This window comes from Saccopteryx leptura, chromosome 1 (assembly GCF_036850995.1).
Source record: "Saccopteryx leptura isolate mSacLep1 chromosome 1, mSacLep1_pri_phased_curated, whole genome shotgun sequence".
In the NCBI taxonomy this organism is placed as follows: domain Eukaryota; kingdom Metazoa; phylum Chordata; class Mammalia; order Chiroptera; family Emballonuridae; genus Saccopteryx; species Saccopteryx leptura.
In genome coordinates, this window is record NC_089503.1 from 62,695,379 (window position 1) to 62,716,924 (window position 21,546).

Genomic DNA, 21,546 nt, shown 5'->3' on the forward strand with positions numbered 1-21,546 from the left:
CATCCATATTGTGGCATTATCAGTAACTTCATTACTTTTTATGTTTGAATAATATTCCATCATATTGATATACTTGTTTTTAATCCATTCATCAACTGATGGGCATTTGGGTGGTTTCTACTTTGGGTCTATTATGAATAATGTTCATATGCACATTCATGTACAAGTTTTTGTATGAATGTATGTTTTCATTTCTATTGGATATATTCTAAGAGTGGAACTGCTAGGTCATATGGTGACTTTATCCTTATCTTTTTGAGGAACTGGCAGACTGGTTTTCACAGAGGCTGTACATTCCCACCAACAATTATGAGGGTTCAAATTTTCTTCCTTCGATTATTTTTTTACTCTAGTTCCTCAGTTTCCGGATTCTTCTAAAATCTCCTTGCCTAAACACCCTTGAGTCCCTTATTCTCATATTTTTCCATCTATGTTTACAGCTTATATCTTTAATTTACTGTTAAATGTATTCGGTTTTTAATCCTTGTGGATCTATTTATTTAATAATAATTTTAATTTCTAAGAATTCTATTTAATCCTCTAAGATGTTAGTTTAGACTAAAATGCACATCCAACGATATCAATCTCCTATTTAAAATATTCCTTAGCTGTAGCACAAAGTCCAAGTTCTTTGGCCTGAAATGATGGATCCTTAACTTGGCTTTTGGTCATACGCCCTCAGACATGAAAGCACTGCCCTTTTCTCTGGCTGGTGTTATTACCTGTGCTTACCTGACACCATATTATAAATCCTTGTTTGAATGTCCTGGTTCCTAATTTGTGAGATCAACAGCAAGAACCTGACTAGTCCTCGACTCCCCAGTAGCTGTTCATTTCATAAATGAGAATTCAGGCACTAAAAGGCATACTATCTGAGCTCTCAGACCAATGCCACAAATAACAGAATTTTAGAGCCAGAAGGCCCTTAAAGATCACGTTTGTTAATGGAAAAAATCTTTAGGACACAATAACTCTGTGCAAACTTCCCTGTACTACCAGACAGAATAATCACTCCATCAAATATGACCCCCATGGTACATTATTTATACCTCTCTTGTAGCCCTTATCCCTATAGTGTATTGTTAATTTTTCCCTTAAGGACTGAGACAGTACATATTAATTTTTGTATCACCACCACCTGGGCACAAAGAAGGTGCTAAGTAAATATATATACTTAGCAAGCGCCCGACCGGGATCCACCCGGCACGCCCACCAGGGGGCAACGCTCTGCCCACCAGGGGGCGATGCTCTGCCCCTCCGGGGCGTCGCTCTGTCGCGACCAGAGCCACTCTAGCGCCTGGGGCAGAGGCCAAGGAGCCATCTCCAGCGCCCGGGCCATCTTTGCTCCAATGGAGCCTCGGCTGCGGGAGGGGAAGAGAGAGACAGAGAGGAAGGAGAAGGGGAGGGGTAGAGAAGCAGATGGGCGCTTCTCCTGTGTGCCCTGGCCGGGAATCGAACCCGGGACTTCTGCACGCCAGGCCGACGCTCTACCACTGAGCCAACCAGCCAAGGCCATAAGTAAATATATATTTAATATGAAGGAATAAATGAATGATCAGGAGAACTGAATTTTGTATTGGTTTCTACTGTTAACTCATTCAACAGTAAAGAGCAAGTCATTTAATTTCTTTGAGTTTCGATTTCTTAACCTGTGTTACAGGGATAGCAATCCTGTCCAATTATTTCACAAATCGAGGAAATGACCCATAAGAAATCAATATAGTAAATAATGACATGCTACTACACTACAAACCATATTCCCCATGTAAAACTAGTATGGAAATATATAGAATACTGAGCCACAAAGGCAAATGTTCTGAAGTAGAAAATAAAATGTCCTTGACAGCCTGAGTGATTTAAATTGTAGGTACTAAACCAATACAGGTTTTTACCAAGCAGGTGTTGTCCCCTCTGCCATATGGCATGAGCCCCAGGGCTCCCTCTTCTCGCTGACAAACAGCATAGCTATGGCTTTACTGCAGTCTCCTTTATAAGACCTCTCTGACATCTTCTTTCTCAGTACCCTGCCACGGTGAAAAGAATCCTGCACTAGCATTCAGAAGACCCTAGTTCTAATCTAGCTTTGTCACAATCACTAATTATGAGTCTCCGGTAAATTTTGTTTTTCTACTTCTGAAATGGAAATAATAGTTTCTTCACAAGATCATTGTGAAGACTAATTAGGCATACACACACACACACACACACACACATATATATATAAAATTATTAGCACAGTGCCTGGCACATATTAGCCAGTCAATATATGATATCTGTCAATTCTCCTATAAAAGCATACAGATAGCTGAGCCACAAAGCACAGCTCAGCTTTCTTCAATAATTAACTATTTTAGAGTAGTAAGTACATCCCAAAGATTTTAATATTTGCAAATTCCTCTCTATCTTCTAATTATATCTCTTCCATTTGATGAAAGAATGAATCAAAGGAAAGCAAGATTGGCAATCTGATACCTATTGCCATTAGCCCTTCTCAATTTCAGTTTTATCACCTATAAAACAAAAATAATAATCCATCTCATTAAACTCCTGTGAGGATTAAAAGAAATAGTGAATAAGTATGCTATCAGGCACTGGACATGTGAACATTTTTTAAAATTGATAATCATATCAATATCTCTGAGTAAACCAATCCACATTTCTAAAAGCATGGTTTAAAGTATTTTAATGGTGACTCAATATTGTGTTAGAACTTACTACTCCCCTGCTTAAAATTCTTCACTAGCTTCTTACTACCTTTCAGATAAAGTTAAAACTCCTACATGATATGACCTGTTTACCACTCCTCCTTGTCATCCACTTTTAGTCCCTTCGCACTTCACATTCCAATCATAAAAAACTTATTGCAGTTTCCTGTACAAGCATACCTTGTGAGTTACCTTGTCATGGCACATGCTATTTACTCTATCTGTCTGGAATACCCTCGTCTACCCTTAGTTCTTACCCTAGATAACTAACTCATTCAGCTTGGATTCTACCATCAAGAAACATTTTCTTCTACATCCAACCTTTCATTTAGTAAGTGGTTACCTACCAGATGCCATGCACACAGCAATTAACAAACCAGACCTAGTCCCTGGCCACATAAATTTCTAGCACACTGCACTATAACTGTTTGTTGTTGCTGTCATGTCACTCACAGGACTAGGAGGTTAGGAGGAATTGGGACACTGTCTGATTCGTCCCTGTATTGCCACTTCTCCATAGGACTTGGCACAGAGTAGGGGTTTTTCAAATGATTGGTAAATCAATATGCTATAACCACTTTGTTCAAGAGACAACCTCAGGTATAAAGAATAGCAGCTTACTATTTAAAGACCTATTCAAACACAGTGCCATATTTTATTTGCTCTGAGAAATCAGATTTAAAAGTTGAAAGGGACAGAGGGGTCTTTGAAGTCATCTAGTTTTAGTTTCCAGTCCTTCATGTGACAGGGCATTCAGAGGACACCTTAAACGAACAGAATAGGGTCCCTTCAACAATTAGTCCTAATCCTGGTTTTGTATACCCAACCAACCAAAAAGAGAGAATTCTCTTCAAAATTCAGATTTATGACATGTCCAAGTAAGGCAAGTGCATCATCCTCTTTTCATCGATGAAAAAACTAAAGCTCAGAAAGGCAACTGGCTTTCCCAAGGTTCAAAACTGCAAAAGAAAAACTGAGCCTAGAGGCCAGGTTCTGGTCCCAAGATTAGGATTTCTAGAACAATAAAAATTAAAGCTGGAAGGGATACCTACTGTTTATTAAGTCCAACTCCTTTGTAGTTGCCTGTACAGAGAGGGACTCTGAGGCCCAGGGTGCAGGAGTGACCAAGATGAGTGCCCCTAGCCCAGGCTCTGCATCTATCACACTACCTTTGATCCCTCACCACCATACCTGCCCATATCAGAAGAGAGGAAATAAAGACTTACCAAAGTGTTCGAAGAATTATAATCCTCAGCTAATTTATCTACAAAGGAAAAAAGACCAGGGATTCAGTCAGTAAATAATTAGAGTTAATGTTCTTGAGAGCTATGGAAGCCTGTCCAGTCAAGCAGTGGCCAGGCTCAGAGAATAACAGCCGCATTATTGGTACGATGGGCCCAACACCAACAATGCTAAGCACATTATACACACTACCTCCCTTAACCCTTGCTACAGTTCTGAGTACTATTATTACGTTTACTTTTATAGACTTGGAAACTGAGGTTCAGAGATATTGAGTAACTTGCCCAGGGTATATACAGGTTATTTGAGGAGTCAAGATTTGAATCCTGGTCAAACTCTAAATACTATGCTAGAACTACTGTATATCCACATCAGCAACTATGTCATCATTAGGCCTAGATGGTCAAGGAAGTTTCTTGCAGTCTAAAAGAGAAAAAAAGAATTCATGGCTGACACTGTCCTGACTCATCCATGACAAATTACGAGCAGCCTGTAGCTTCAGCTTTTAGAAATATCCTCTACATTCATGTCTATTTCCTACACAGAAAGGCATTAATCATGTCAAGTCTAATTAAAGGCAGGGTCTTGTTTCCAATAATAGATTCAAACTCCCTCAATGAGGGAGGGAAATTACCATATTTCATTGATTTTAAGATGTACATTTTTTTCACATTAACATCTCTGAAAGAGATGTGTCCTACAATCAAAGGCACCACATGTTTTAATTGGCCACTTTTCTTATTTAGTGGTATATAAGATAATGATGCACCTTACATTCAGTGATATCTTTGACTTATATGAAACATATACTCAATGAAGATTTTAGCAAGAAGAGTTTAAAGACCCAGTACTGTGTTTGTTTTAATTCTTGAATTCCTGACAATGCAAGAAGAAAGTGACTTTGCTGGTTCACCACCAATGGAATTAAGGAGGAGAAATATTCGACCAAATCCAACAATATTCCTCACCAAGAACCAACCCAGAGAATGTCCAAGATCCTGATTCCATTATACTGTATAAGAAAGTGCCCAGTATGGATTTTTTGATCTTATGACAAACAATGAACCCACAAGCTATGACAAAATGTTCTTAAAACAAGTCCTGAACAGCCAGCTGTACTCTGGAGAAATCAGTTCAGGATATACTTTAAACGTATTTATTATTTTTGCCCAAAAGAACATCAGTTTAGGCAAAGCAAAGCACAATACTGTGCTCTCACTGCACTACCCCAACCTTATGTACTGCTAATGTTTTTGAGGACTCAGTATGTTTTTATAATAAATATATCTCATTCATATAAGAAATAAGGAAGCATTGCTCTTTTTAACTATAAAATACAATTTCTATACATCAAAATCATATTTCATAGCACAGAATAACAGAGCAGACAGTACTTCTAATCCCTTCATTTTATAAATGAAGAACTAAGATTCAGAGAAGAAAAGAAAGTAACTCAAGATCACATAAATCAGTGGCAAAACAGGGCTAAACTCCAGAACTCTGAGTTGTTGATCTACATGATGCCTGTCACGTAAGCTACTAATTGGTACAGAAAATAAAGCATTGAAAAAATAGAAAACATGACAAAAACTGGCACAGAGAATTATGCTTGGCTTATAAACAGCAACGAGTTTAAAGGCCCAAGTTTAAAACACACTTCCATCATATATCAGTTGAATCACCCTAAGTTAAGTCACTTAGTTTCTCTGGGCCTAATTAATTTATCTGATTTTATAAAATGGGGATAGTAATCCTTGCCCTACCAACACCACAAGGCCATATGAGAATCAAATGAGATCATCCATACAAGCACATACAGATTGAAGTAATGTTATCATAATTAATAGCATGAAAAGAAGAGAAGCAGAAAAAGGAAAGATATGACATTAAAAATAGACTGTGCCAGATACTTCTAGACTACAGGTACTTCATGACTCATTTCTATCCTCACAAGCTGAAAAATCAGTTTTTTAAAAGAACTTATCCGTGGTATTGAAATACTGACCCTCAAAAATGATGGCTATACTACTCTGGAAAGAACTACTGATTTAAAATACCTTTGCAAAGACAATACATATCTTTTAAGTCTTTTATAAATATTTTACTTTTGTAAATAAATGTTACAATTTGAAATAATTAAAAAAAATAAACTAGGCCAAACATTAAGTTTTGCCTACAGTTGGTCCTGGTCTTCAACTTCTAGAAAATTAAAAACCCTGCATGCATGCATGCACACACACATACACACACAAATATACTTAACGTATTCACATATATGTGCACAGATGAATATACACACAATTACCTGAGTATGTACATCTATTCATTCATGAATACTTAAGTGGACTTTGATTCTAAACATAAGCAAACCCACAGTGCTATGCTTCCATATGCATATATAGCACCTGTACACACCTGCACACATGTACACATAAAAACAAATTCTTCCTGCTGAGGCTTTCAAAGCCAGCTCTAATCTCCTATCTCCATGACAAACTCCCTAAAACACAAGCTCTAATCTCCTGACTAGAAAACTTGCCCCTTAGTACCCCTCAAACCCAATTCCTCCTTGGAATGCCCCAGTCCTTCAATGGAGAAGTAAGACAGACCCAGCGGGCCAGACGTGAAGAAGAAAATAATGCTGGGAACATGGACGACCCTCTCCTGGGCACCACTGTGGCAGCATGACCGAAGCTACAGTCTGTCATCCTCACCATCTGTGCCCTTTGATACAAGCCAGATCCTGGCTGGGGAAGCATCCTTCAAATTTAGCTAGCTCATCCTGGTTCTCACCTTCCCCAACAATACTGCCCTTTGAAAAAGACAGCATGAACTCTGGAAAGAGCACTGGACCTGGAGATAATAGACCAGCTTTGCCACTAATTTAGCCACTCTAGAAAAGCCTGTTATTGGCTATGTCTGCAAAACAAGGGAGAACTAGAAGTGATATACACAAAGGATATTTCTTGCTCTAACATTCTAAGATTCTATATAAAATGTTAACTTTCCAGAAATGTAGGCCTTCTCATAAGTCAGCTAGGAAAAGCAGAATTTCTCTGCTTTGAGAGGAGGTTCTCCAAACGAAGTAACTAGAAGCAAGTAGTAAACTCAAAGGGTGCTAGCATAGGATTAGGGGACCTGGATTCCACTCTCAATTCTGCTATTAAAAACAACACTGAAATACATAGTCCCTTATATAGAGAGTACATCTAAAGAATATTTATTATTACTAACCTATTTTTCATTTGACTGATAAAAATTAGTGCCTTGAGGAAGAAGTTTGACTTGCCTACTTAAAAGATACACATTAAACGTGTTATTAAATAACTTCATAACTCTAAAGATAATGATGATAACGACAGCTACATTTCCATGGTACTGCTTTTAACCTATAAAGACCTTACACATCACGTGGTCATTTATTCCTCACTACAACCTCTAGAAATAGGAATTATTATTCCCATTTTGAAGCTCAAAGAAATGAAGTGACTGCCAGAACCTATTAAGTGTCAGAATTTAGATCTAGCATAAAGTTAATGTTCTTTACATGCTACTTTTTAAAAATGTGCAGTTTCAGAGCAAAGACTCAAGTTTGATGCAAAAAAACCATCATCTTGGCTTTAAAATTCCAAAATTCTACCTTAGTGAAAGTACCATCTCCACTCTTCCCAACACTATCTTCTCTCACCCCATGCCAACAGGCAGGTGAATCTTTTCCACCCAGAAGAAAATCGCTTTTTCCCTGGAATGTCCTGGACACAATCCTCATACCTGTGAAGCTCATGTACTTCTGGCTGTTGGAGGTCTTCTTTGAGTTGTAGAATTCCAGTACATCCAGAACAGCCTGTGGGTTTTTCTTCTGTTCCGACTTAGTTATATTTGATGTCTGAAGCAAGCGGGCCCACTGTTCTGGCATCCCCTATAACAGAGACATGCAGGCTGTCAGGAAGACAGTAACAGGGAGCCCTGAAGGAAAATCATAGCTCACTCTGATATCTGCTGGCAGCCAAAGATGGATTTAGTCATTCCTTGCTCTCTATAAACTCAGAGAGGTACACAAGCCTCTGTTATAATACTTATATCTCATTGTATTAGTCATTTCTTGAGATTTTGCTCTTTCACTAGTTTATTCTTCCTTTAGGGTAAAAACCATGTCTGATTTGTCTCTGCATCATCAGTGCCCAGCACAGAGCCAACTGCCAAAGGGCCACTTCATAGATCTCAATTTAAGGAATGGAGATTCCAACGTTCCTTTGGTACAGTTCTGGAGATGAGTAAAGTGTCCCTCTCGTGAATATAAGAAGATAGTGATGAGGAGCTCAGGCAAAGACAGAGACACCAAGAAGACTAGAATGAACTGACTCTAACCATGCATAGCCAGAACTCTGAAAGACCAAAGGCCTTTCTGTGACCCGGCACTTACTGTAAATTCCCCTGTGACAGCATCAAAACCAACGTGAATTGTGTGCTCAAAATCTGAAGGAAGCGAAATCTCTGGCCGTTCCTTCTCCTTCTTTTTATTTGCTGCAAAAGAAACAAGGAAAAGAAAATCTTAAAAAATCAGACACATTATTACATGTTTAGGTTTATTTAGCTATTTGTTGAGCAGTAGGCTCCTTTAGAGGCCAAGAACTGTCTTCTTCACATATGTATTCATAGAGCCCACTGCCAGGCATAAATTGGAGTAGATGCTTAATGCATGATCAATGTATGATCAAACACTTAATTTTTTGTTGAACTAAAGTGTGAAACGCACGGAAAGAACATCCATCAAAGTTAATGGTCCTGGTTCTACCACTAATGAGCCATTTGATACAGGGAAAGTCACTTCCTTTTTCTGAACCCTTGTCTCCCCCCATCTGTACAAAGAGAAGGCTCAAGCAGATGTCTCTAAAGACACCTGCAACCCTGACATCCTACATTCTATGAGCTGCTAGAACCTGTGTCCTACTTGTTTGCTTTTTTATTATGGGCTACTTTCAGATTCTCTAAATTATAAAATGTTATATTTGGAAGTTGTTTTAATAATATGAATCGCTAATATTTTATCAGGTGCTTATCAGGTAATGATTCAAGTTCTTTATATATATTAATTAACTTTAGCCTCACAGCAACCCTATCAATTAGGTACTATCATCCTTATTTTACAGATAAACTGAAGCACAGAGATGAAGTTACTTGCCCAAGATCACATGGTTAGTAACCGGCAGTGCTCAGACCCAAACCCAGGCAGTCTGGCTCAGAGCCTGAGCTCTAAACCACTGTACTTTGTTGCCTCCCTAGGTTAGGACCTTAAAGGATCATTAAGTCCAAATACTTGTAGTCATTCCTCTCCCATCAAGGGTCTTACACAAAATAGATGTTCATTAAGGTTATAGAGCTAAAGTGCCCTTGTTAGGGATTGAATTGTGTCCCCTCCCAAAATATGTCCTTAACTCTTGGTACCTCAAAATATGACCTAATTTAGAAATAGAGTCATGGCGGATATAATTAGTTTTGTATCTGTATCATGCTCTAGTGTTTACAAGGCACGTGCACATATATTAGTTCATTAGAGACTCAGAACAACTGTGTGATAAGCACCGCAGTGATTATAATGCCCATTTGACAGAAGAAGAAACAGAGGTTCCAAGAAGTTAAGTAACCTTCCAAAGGTCACAGAGCAAGTTAGAAGCAGATGTGGGACCAGAACTAAGCTTTTCAGACTCTCAGCTCTAAGGCCTTTCTCTCCTGTGACTCTGCCTCCCATAGATTGCTGCTGCTTATAATTATGTTATTTTTTCTCTCTCCCAGTGCATTCATGTCCCCAAGTTATATATATTAATGATTTTATCTTCTACACAGTGATCAAATTTATCCACTCTTCTCCCTCTTTGGTGCCACAACCCTATTTCAAATATTGTCATCTTTGGTCTGAACCATTCTAACAATAACCTATCACCTTCATTCTGGTCCTCTCCAATGCAAACAACAGTCAAGGTAATCTGTAGATCTGCTATTCAAAGCAGCATCACCATCACTTGGGAGACTTTTGGAAATGTAGATTCTCAAGTTCCACTATAGACCTTTTGAATCAAAATCTGAATTTTAATAAGATCCCAAATCATTCACATATATATAAAAGTTTGAGAATCAAACCACAACAAACATCATACTCAATTAGCAAAAATTAAAGGTGTTTCCATTAAGATCAGAAACATGACAGGGATGTCCACTTTCACCAGTCTTAGTTAACATAGTACTGGAAGTCATAGCCACAGCAACCAGACAAGAAGAAAAATAAAAGGCATCTAAATTGAAAGGAAGAAGTAAAACAGTCATTATTTGCAGGTGACATGATACTGCATATAAAGAGCCCTAAAAATTCAACAACAACTAAAAACTACTAGAACTAAGAAATTAATTCAGTGAAGTAGCAGGATACAAAATAAATATCCACAAATCAGTTACATATTTATACACCAATAATAAACTATCAGAAAGGGAAACTAAGAAAACAATCTTACTCAAAATAGCTTCAGAAAGAATAAAATACCTAGGAATAAATTTAACCAAAAATGTAAAAAGATCTATACTTGGAAAATAATAAGATGCTGAAGAAAGAAATTTAAAAAGATACAAATATAGTGGAAGCATATACCATGTTCATGGACAGGAAGAATTAACATCAAAACATCCATACTACCTAAAGCAACCTATGGATTCAACACAGTTCTTATCAAGATACAAATAGCATATCTTAAAGAATTAGAACAAATATTCTAAAAATTAATATGGAATCACAAAAGACCCCAAAAAGCCACAGCAATATTTAGAAAGAAGAACAAAGTTAGAAGAATTACACTACCTGATATCAAACTATACTATAAGGCCACAGTAATCAAAACAGCATGGCACTGGCATAGAAACAGACATATAGAGGCCCTGACCAGGTAGCACAGTTGGTTAGTGTCGGTGAGATACACTAAGGTTCTGGGTTCAATCCTGGTCAGGGCACATACAAGAATCAACTAATAAATGCATAAATGGATGGAGCAATAGCTTTATGTTTCTCTCTCTCTTCAATTAAAAAAAAAAAAGAAACAGGTCTATATGTCAATAGAACAGAATAGAGAGCCCAGAAATAAACCCATGCCTTTATAGTCAATTAATATTAGCATACAATGGGGTAAAGACAGTCTATTCAATAAATGGTGTTGGTAAAATTGAACAATATATATATATTTATAAATATATATAAAATACATGATAAAAAAATGAAACTAGACTACCAACATATACCATGCACAAGAATAACTCAAATGGATTAAATACTTAATAGTAAGTCACAAAAACATAAAAATCCTACAAAAAAGCATAGGCAGTAAAATCTCAGATATTTCTCTTAGCAATATTTTTTCTGACATATTGCCTTGGGCAAGAGAAACAAAAGAAAAAATAAAGAAATGGGACTATATCAAACTAAAAAGTTTTTGCCCAACAAAGGAAACCATCAACAAAATGAAAAAAACCCACTGAATGGGAAAACATACATCTGATAAGGGGTTAATATCCAAAATTTATAAAGAAATTATACAACTCAACCAAAAAACAATCCAATTTAAAAATGGGCAAGGACCTGAATAGACTTCAGATGGCCAATAGACATGAAAAAATGTTCAACATCACTAATCATCAGAGAAATGCAAATTAAAACCACAATCAGATATTACCTCACACTTGTCAGAATGACTATCATCAGTAAATCAACAAACAAGTGTAGGTGAAGATGTGGAGAAAAGGGAACCCTCGTACACTGTTTGTGGGAATGCAGATTGGTGCAGGACAGTATGGAGTTACCTCAAAAAATTAAAAATAGAACTGTCTTATGACCCAGTGATTCCACTTTGAGAATATATTCAAAGGAACCCAAAATACTAATTTGAAAGAATATACACACTTCTATGTTCATTGCAGCATTATCTACAATAGCCAAGATTAGGAAGCAGCCCAAGTATCCATCAAATGTATAACTAAAAAGGCTGTGGTATATTTATCCAATGTAATGGAATACTACTCAGCCATAAAAAAGAAGGAAATCTTACCTTTTGCTACAGCATGGATGAACCTGGACAATATTATGCTAAGTGAAATAAATTAGTCAGGGAAAGGCAAGTACCATATGATTTCACTTATATGTGGAATCTAATGAACAAAATAAACTAACAAAACAGAAAGAACAGAAACAGACTCATAGAGAACAGACCAACAGCTGTCAGAAGAGAAGAGGGTTGTGGGGCTGGGTTAAAAAAAGTGAGGAGATCAAGCTAAAAATTAAAAAACTAAACTAAAAAAAAAGAGTAGAGCAATTAATGTGGTGGCCATGATTGCAATTATGTAAGAGAACACAGAGGCACATGGACAAGGGACCTGCCAAGATGGAGAATATTAGTGTTAATAAGGTGGTGAACTTATGGATGACTTTTTCTCTTTTGGCATTTCAGAATTTCTGTATTATTCTATTGCTTTTTTAAAGAGGACATAATTTTTAAGTATATATTCGAAGTAACATAATGAACAAAATAAACAAACAAAATAGAAACAGACCCATAGATACAGAGAACAGATGAACAGCTGTCAGGGGGTGGAGGGTGGGGGGTGGGGGGCTGGGTATAAAAGGTAAAGGGATTAAGTACAAAAAAACTCATAGACACAGACAACAATATAATGATTACCATAGAGAAGGGGGTACAGAGAGGTGGAAGAGGGTAAAGGGGGGATGTATGGTGACAGAATGAGACTTGACTTTGGGTAGTGAACATACAATACAATATACATATGAGTAGTATAGAGTTTTACACTTGAAACCTATATAATTTTATTAGCCAATGTCACCCCAATAGAATCAATAAAAAATTAAAGTTTGAGAATCAAGAGAATGAGAAAGCAAACAGACAGGGAGAAAATATTCGCAAAAGATATATTTAATAAAGAACTATTATCTCAAGGGAGATGTGGAGGGGAATACGGGGGAGGGGGGGTGCATTTGGGGCAACACCAGAATCTATGTAAACACAATAAATTAAAATCAATTTTAAAAAAAGAAAAGAAATTCTCTATTAAGGATATTAAATGACCATATTCTCAAAAAAAAATTTAAGAAAAAAGAACTATTATCTGAAATATGCAAAGAACTCTTGAAACTCAACAATAAGAAAACTCAATAATTTTAAAAATGAGCAAAAGGCATGAATATACACATTGCCCAAGAAGATCTACAGATGGAAAAGATGCTCAACATCATGTCATTAGGAAACTGCAAATTAAAGCAACAACGAAATACCACTCTGCACCTGTTAGAATGGCTAACATTCAATACTGACAATATCATATGCTGACAAGGATGTGAGGCACAAAAACTTTCATTCACTACTATTGGGAATGCAAAGTGGTACAATAACTTTGGAAGGCAGGTTGAGAGTTTCTTACAAAATTAAACATACTCTTTCCATAAAATCAAGCAATTACAATCCTTGGTATTTACCCAAGTGAGCTGAAAGCATGTCCACACAAAAAACTTGCACACAGATGTTTATACCAGCTTTATTCAAAATTGCCAAGATGGAAACAACCAAGATGTCCTTCAGGGGGAGAATCGATATATTTCCAGAAAATGGAATATTATTCAGCACTAAAAAGAAATTATCTACCAAGCTATGTAAAGAGGAACCTAAATGCACATTACTAGGTCAAAGAAACCAACCTGAAAAGACTACAAGTTTCAACTATTTATGCACTTGACAATTTCTCTTCCAGAAGCAGCTGCTTTGAGAGAGGGAAGACTAAGGGTTTACCAATGCCGAAATTAAGCCATTATTTATGACATAAACCCACCTGTCTTACTCATAACTAGTACAATGCAGGGAACACGCTGCAAGGCTTTGGAATTCTGTTCCTAAATTTCTTTTGATCTAGTCACTTAAGTCTATTATAAACAATTGTTATTTTTATATTTCATTTATATTTTGTTTTACATTTATATGTTATATTTTTATATATGACTTCTATTATGTCATTATACTATATAATACACCATCATAGGCATGGAATGTCAAATAGAAAAGGAATTTTGGTAATGAAGTCACAGAAAGAGAGTGGCTCAGAGGATGAGCAGGCTATAGAAAAGAGCCCCAGAGAAATGAAATAATTTAAAACAAACCGCAGGATAATGTTGAGGGTGGCTCTGCTTCCACAGGCCACTCTTTGATCTATACCTCCCACACTCCAACCTCCAAAATTTTGCTCATTTTTTCTGCCCTTCCTCTCATTCTCCCTGTTAAACATTTAGCCATTTTAAAGACTGTTTCAAATTCCACTTCTTCCAGAATGGATCTCCTGACCTTCCCTCCCTCTGTGAATTCCTAAGACACTGAGTCAGCATTTAGTCATTTCCCATCTTAAATTATTCCTTGAGGTTTGTAAGACTTACCACCTACCAGAAGATGTAAGCTTCTTGAGGACAAGATCATGGACCCAAATAATAACAGTAGCTAGGTTATTGTTGTTACTATTTTAAGGCTATTATTATTGTGTTATTTATCTGTTATGAACTATTATTTTATTAGTTATAATTTTGAAGACAAACTATGGTAAAGAAAATGTATGTCTTATAAGCTAAAGTTATCATTGTAAGGTGAGTTACCTTTAACATAAGAAAGCATCAGAGACATCATTACTGCAACCTCATGAGAGTGCATGTCAGAACTGCCCAACTAATCTGCTCCTGAATTTCTGACCCTCAAAAACTGCACAATAACAAATGTTTTGTTGTCTTAAGATCCTAAAAAAAAAAGTCTGACCAGGTAGGGGCACAGTGGATAGAGCATCAGACTAGGACGTGGAGGACCCAGGTTCAAAACCTCAAGTGTCGGTAAAATAAGTTTGTAAATATGATGTATATGTTTTCTCGCTTATAGTTTGCATTGGGTGTGGGAAACAGGCAGGGTCCTTATAGCCTAAGGCAGTGGTTCTCAAATTATGCACCAGGGCGCACTGGTGTGCCCTATGGTATTCCAGATTAGTATGTGCCTGTTGGGGACCAAAAATGACAGTCTGCCCAACCCCCCACCTCACTTGCCTGATTACATTGCAAAAAGGCTGTTAAGCTGTGGTGCTGGATTGTTTACACTACCCCCATGTTCCCCAGAAAGACTGGAGGCAAGTTTCTTCTATCCTTTGTTTGGTGTGAAGTTAAGATGATATGTATGGTGGGGGTTTTGGATTGATGATTAAACATAAGGAATTATCTCTTGAAGCCTTTTGGGTTTCTATAAAAGAATATGTGGCAATATCTTAAAAAGCTTTGAACATTTTACTACAATTTTCAATATCCTATTTATGTGAATTAGGATTTTCTACTCTCAACACAAGAATAAAAAGAGAGGAATTCTTCAATGTATTGATGAGGAAATGAGAGTTTGTCTTTCAAATATCAATATATGTCCAAACATTGAAGAAATCACTAGGACACTTCAGGCTCATGTTTCTCATAAACACAAGAATGAAAAAACTTAACACATTTGTGCTGGGATCTGTCAAATTTACTAAATCTTACTAAGAATGTATCTATATATATATAAAAAGATAACTTTTTTGTCGTTTTTTTATTTTTCAACCCCTCTTTTTTAAGAATTCTAAAAAGCATGACAAAAAATGTAACATAAAAATGTTTTTTAATGTCAGAATAAATTTATTTTTGTCATATTTATTTCATTTAATTACCATAAAAGCATGCTTGGACTTCATAATTTTTTTCTTTAATATTTGACTTAATTATTGTAAGGTATTTTCCCCACCGTGGAAGAAAGAAGGGCATAGCCACCAAGTGTGGATAAGCAAAAGCTTTATTTAGCAGAGTGCTTCCCGGACAAGGTTCTCTGGTCCGGGAGACAGGGGCCAGAAGTCAAGCGGATTCTCCCACCCAGGGGGGTAATTTATAGCATCGGTAGGGTGGTCGAGTTGATATGACATGGCAAAATTTCATTGGCTGACAGACAGTCATTCTTTTTCAAAGGGCTCTTGGGAAGTTTCTTTTGGCACGCATGGATGTGGGTGGTTCCAGCCAAAGTTCCCGGGCATGGTTCCTCATGTGACCTTTCCCCGTTGCCAATTGACCTCACAATTATTATAACATATTTCTCAAAAATTTGTATATGGTACGCCTACAATTATTTGTAGGATTTTAAATGTGCCCCGACTTCAAAAAGTTTGAGAACCACTGGCCGAAGGCTTACTTTTAAGACTAAGCCTTTTTCACCCTTTTAATACTAAGATCTTTTCAAAACTAAGCTTTCCCCCACACCCTTAACTGTTGCATGATGTGGGGTGGTGCACTCTTATGAGGAATCCCATTTATGCCTCAGATAAGTGGCTTTGTATCAGAGACTTTCTTATTTGTATACTGGCTTAAAGGCTTTAATTTCTACACTATAAAATAAGGGAGACCAGGAGCTCTCTCTCTCAGTTCCTGAAATTAGCATTACAGAGAAGAGGCAGCCAAGATGGCGGAGTGCTGAAGGAGAAGCCAGTTTGTGCAGTGTTTGTGCAGAGAGAAGGCGATGAGGAACAGAGGTGAATAAGACTAGTGAGGTAGAAACCTTTGATTCTAGGAATACTCAGATGGGTCAGTGGCTTTGGGAGCCCTGAATGGAAAGGGAAGTGTTTTCCCACTGTGTATATTTCTCGACCACCGGGTGCAAGCTAGGATTAAAGGTAATGGCCCACCAGTTCTTGGCTCCATTGTTTCATTACCATCTGTCCAAATCAAATGCAAACTTGCATGGGCCAAGTGGCTGTGATGGTGGCCGTAGCTACTGGCTTTATACCAAGGTCGCCAGCTTGAGAATGGGCTCATCTGGTTTGAGCAAGGCTCACCAGCTTGAGCCCAAGGTCACTGGCTTGAGCAAGGGGTCATTCGGTCTGCTGCTTCCTCCCTCATCTCACCCCCCAACCCCTGGTCAAGGCACATATGAGAAAGCAATCAATAAACAACTAAGGAGCCAAAACAAAAAATTGATGCTTCTCATCTCTCTCCCTTCCTGCCTGTCTGTCCCTATCTGTCCCTTTCTCTCTCTCTCTTTCTCTGTCACAAAAAAAAGACTAAAAAACAAAAGAGAAGAGGGGAGAGGGGAGGAAAGGGGGAGGGAAAGGAAAAGAGGGGAGGGGAGGGGAGGATGTCAGAGAACCATATTCCCCATGTATAAGATGCACCTTAATTTTGGGGACCAAAATTTGAAAAAAAATGTATTACATAAAGTTATTGAACTCAAGTTTTATTCATTATAAAATTCACACAACTCATCATCATTGTCAAAACTCCCATCCATTAGCTTGTCCTCATCTGTTGTCTGACAATGAATCACTGTCTTCAACAATGAGCGCAAAAAACAAGCACAAAAAAGCGGGAAATGCAAGTAAAAATAATCTACAACTGCTATATAAGACGCACCCAGTTTTTAGACCCCAAATTTTTTAGAAAAGGGTGTGTCTTATACATGGGGGAATACGGTAATAGTTCTCAGCCCACTCATTAAGACTGAAAACTGGCTGAGAAGAAAGCAGAAAAAATCATACTGATTTCCTGTAACTAGAGATCACAAGCTTACGGACATAAAGTGGAAAAACAAGCTTACCACCTCACACGTCCTGACTTGAGCTGTATCTTTGGCCTAGGCCATTCGGCTTTTTAAAAAATGGGAAATGAAGCTGACACTACAAAACTCCATGTTGCTGTACAGCCATCCAAGTTTTAGCACAAGTCATTGGCCTTATTTTTTTTTAAAGATTTATTTTTAAGAAGCACCTCCCATTGGTTCAGCTGAGCTAATCTGAACTCAAGGCAGTAAAACACTCCAAACTTGGAGAGATAAACATTGATGTAGTCCAGTTTTAAAATTAACTTTGCTAAATGCTTCCCAAGCTCAGAGAATTCCACTTTGGTTGTAAAAATGTGGCCAAAAAGATTCCAAACAAAATGCTGCAGGACTTAGAATAAACCAAAGGCTCCAGATCCTAACCGCAGGATCCAGGCTTTCCCACACAGAATTCTGCAGCTCAGCACCACCGCTTCCAGGCCCTCGATGACAGCTTCTTCCCATCATGGTGCATCCCCGGGGCGCACACTGAAGCCTGCAGGGGGTCAGCATTAGGTAATGCTCACAGACATCCTCCCCATTGCCAACTCAAATCTCAGTCACCACCACAGCCCACAGAGAACTCTACTCCCAGATCTCCTTAGAATCCTAAAGCTACCCCTCTGGAAATTCTGGATCCAAAAGTCTGGGTGAAACCCAGGTACCTGTAGTTTTTAAGAGCACCACGAGTGAGTCAGGTGTGCGCCCTGGGTTGAGAACAGCTGACAGAAATAGTATGCTAGGAGGTACCACATACTTTAAGAAGACTTAGTTCCACACTCATCCCTGCCATTTCCCAGCTGGGAGACCTTGCACAATTTACTTTTCTCTAATTCTCAGACTCCTCAACTGAAAATGAGTTGTTGTAGGTATCAGGTAAAACAAGAAATGAAGTTTTTAGTTATAAAAAAAACCCTACTTCATATTGGCATAGTGTTTTACAGTTTAGAAAATGCTTTTACACCCACTATGTCAAATGATAAAAGTCTACTAATAGTATGAAATACATGTAAATTATGATTATTATCATGTTACAGCTAAAGATACTTGGGGAAAAAACAAAATCACAGAGTTAGTAACTGTCAGACGTAGTACTCAACCTAGGTTACCTAAGTCCAGTTCTAGACTATTCCTCTATGCACCTGATATAAACTCTCAAATGCTTTATGAAGGGCATACCACTTCAATGACCACCCATGATGCTATGTATCTTGCTAAGACTACCATAAGTTAAGCATAAAGCACAGGTCACAAATGCTGATTGGTTAAATGGCAACATCAGCATGCACAAAAATTAAGCTCCAAACAAAAAAATTTTTCATTTTAATGTACAGATGAATCATAGTCATCTAGAATCTTAAACCTGTGTGCTCAGGCAAGTATGGAAAATCTATAACTCGGGGCTGAAAGAGAGGTTACTAGATCATCTCACAAGACCTTCTTGTAACTCTACGCTTTCTACCTCTGTGCTTTGAATTTACAGAGACGCAGCATTAATCTTGAGGTAAGAGATGTTCTTTCAGACCAGATTTGGCCTAAGGTCACTCAGCAAGGACTTCCTGAAGAACCTCCGGGGGCTACAGCTTTTTCACGATCCAAGTACTTTACAATGGCCTGGATTCTTTTCATCTTCATATAACTCGGTCCAACTTCATCTTGCAATATAACATTTACTAATTACAGGATTGCAAAGGTATGAGTATATATGTCCACTGGATTGATTTTAATATTTTAGATGAAGACACTGAAGTCTACAGAAAAGTAACTGACCCAAACCAGGCAGCCATCTTATGGGAGAACCAAGACTACAACCCAGATATCCAGACCCCCACCTCCCTACTCAGTACATAAGGTCATTCCCTCAGTTCCCAATGGTGTCTGAAGGCTGTGCTTCCATCTGATGTTCCAGACAGGAATCTTACTTTTTAAAAGGAGCTTTACTGATATATAATTCATATGCCAAACAATTCACCTATATAGTGTACAATTCAGTGGCTTTTAGTATCAATATATTCACAAAGCCTGGCAACCATCCCCACAATCAGTTTTAGAACAGTTTCATCACCCAAAAGAGAAAACCCATATCACTTAGCCAACCCCGCAATCCAGTTTGCCTCCTCCACAGCCCTAGGCAACCACTCATCTACTTTTTGTCTATGGATTTGCCCATTTTGAACATTTCATATAAAAGGAATCATAAAATATGTGGTCTTTTGTGACTGCCTCCTTTCACTAACAGTTTTCATGGCTTACCCATCTGGTAGCATGGATCAAGACTTCATTTCTTTGTTACCAAATAATATTTCTCATATGGATATACCACATTTTATTTATCCATTCATCAATTGGATTTGAGTTGTTTCTATTTTTTGGCTATTATAAATAATGCTACTACAAACATTCATGTACAAGTTCTTGTCTGAACATATGTTTTCATTTCTGTGTTATAAGGTAACTCTATATGTTTAACCTTTAGAGGAACTGCTAGAGTTTTCCACAGTTAGACTACACCATTTTACATTCCCACCAGCAGTGTACAAGGATTCCAGTTTCTCTATATCCTTGCCCACATCCTATTGTTATCTCTTTTTGTTATTGCCATCCTAGTGGGTGTGATGTAGTTCTGATTTGCATTTCTTTGATGGTTAATGATTATGAGCATCTCTTCATGTATTTATTGGTCATTTGTATATCATCTTTGGAGAGATGTGTATTCGGATCCTTTGCCCATTTTCTTAGTTAAGTTGTCTTTTTATTGTTCATTTATAATAGTTTCTGATATATTGATATATATATTTTATATAAATCCGTTATCATATATATAATTTGGGAAATTTTTCTCCCATATGGTGGGCTATCTTTTTTACCTTCTTGATGGTATCCTTTAAAGCACAAGTTTTTAATTGATGATCCTACTGGGCAGGAATTTTAGTCTGTCAGCAAGAACAATTCCAACCTTTTAATTTTAATTTTTAGAACACGGAATAAATCAAGCTTTGTTTTCATGACAATTTTCTGACTAAATTAAGAGAGCACAATGTCTTCACACTTGACTTTCACGGCACAGTCACAGAAGAGGTACTCTACTGCATCAAATTCCCCACGGCTAAGCCTATGAAACACCTTGTCATGATACTTGGCAATTGCTTCTTCCCAAATTCTCAACTGGTCTTTACAATATGCTAGTTCCTTATTTTCCCATTGGTCATAATCTGAAATGCCTGTCAAAATACTTTCATGAACTTAATTAGGTAAAAGTAATGTACAGTTATACTTAAATTGGAAGGATCTTAGGCTTGATAAAACAGTGTGAAGCTATCAGACAGCTCTAGATGCATTTCATCTCCTGATTCCTGTGGCCACAGGCGACAGCCCAGACAAGGGCACCTGGTCCAGGAACAGTCATCAGAATTTTCCAGAGAAAGTGAGGCCTCAGGGTCTGTGGGCAGGGCAGCCGCTAGAGGGGAACTTGGAGAGATCAGCAATCATATGTTGGAAAGAGCTGTGTTGAGAGGATGAAACTGACATCAGGTGAAAAGTTGGGAGTGAAAAAAAAGAAAAACACACATCCTAACAGAAGTAGGTGAGTCCCTGATTCCAATGTCTGTGACCCACCACAGTGCAGTTATCTTAGCCTGTAAATTCCTCGTTTCCTAAACGAAGCTGTCAGTTGTAAACAACTGTGTTTTAAAGGAGCAATGTTGAAACAAAAGGTAGAAGAGACTCTGGGACAGTCATGGAGGAGACAGGAGAGGGTAGAGTCAGGGTTAAGGAAGAAGCCCTGCTCTAGCAGACAGCAGTTACTGTCCAGCTCAGAGAAGACTGGAGGTAGCCTTATTTGAGTAGCAAACAGTAGCACTTTAAACTTAAAAAAAAAAAATTTGATCCTGCCACCTAGTATTACTCAATCCATTAGATTCGAATGGGTA

At 37.7% G+C, this 21,546-nt stretch overlaps 1 protein-coding gene across 4 annotated transcripts in view; it reads right to left on the reverse strand.

Annotated features, from left to right (window-relative positions):
- The window catches only part of PAK1 (p21 (RAC1) activated kinase 1), a 162,547-nt gene that overhangs the window by 36,515 nt on the left and 104,486 nt on the right, over positions 1–21,546 (reverse strand). For all 4 annotated transcript variants that reach the window (XM_066369329.1, XM_066369347.1, XM_066369323.1 and 1 more), the window contains exons 3-5: positions 8,371–8,471; positions 7,719–7,866; positions 3,932–3,969 (exon numbers count right to left, since the gene is read on the reverse strand). In XM_066369329.1, coding sequence (XP_066225426.1) covers positions 3,932–3,969; positions 7,719–7,866; positions 8,371–8,471 — 287 coding nt within the window. The remainder of the gene's footprint in view (positions 1–3,931; positions 3,970–7,718; positions 7,867–8,370; positions 8,472–21,546) is intronic.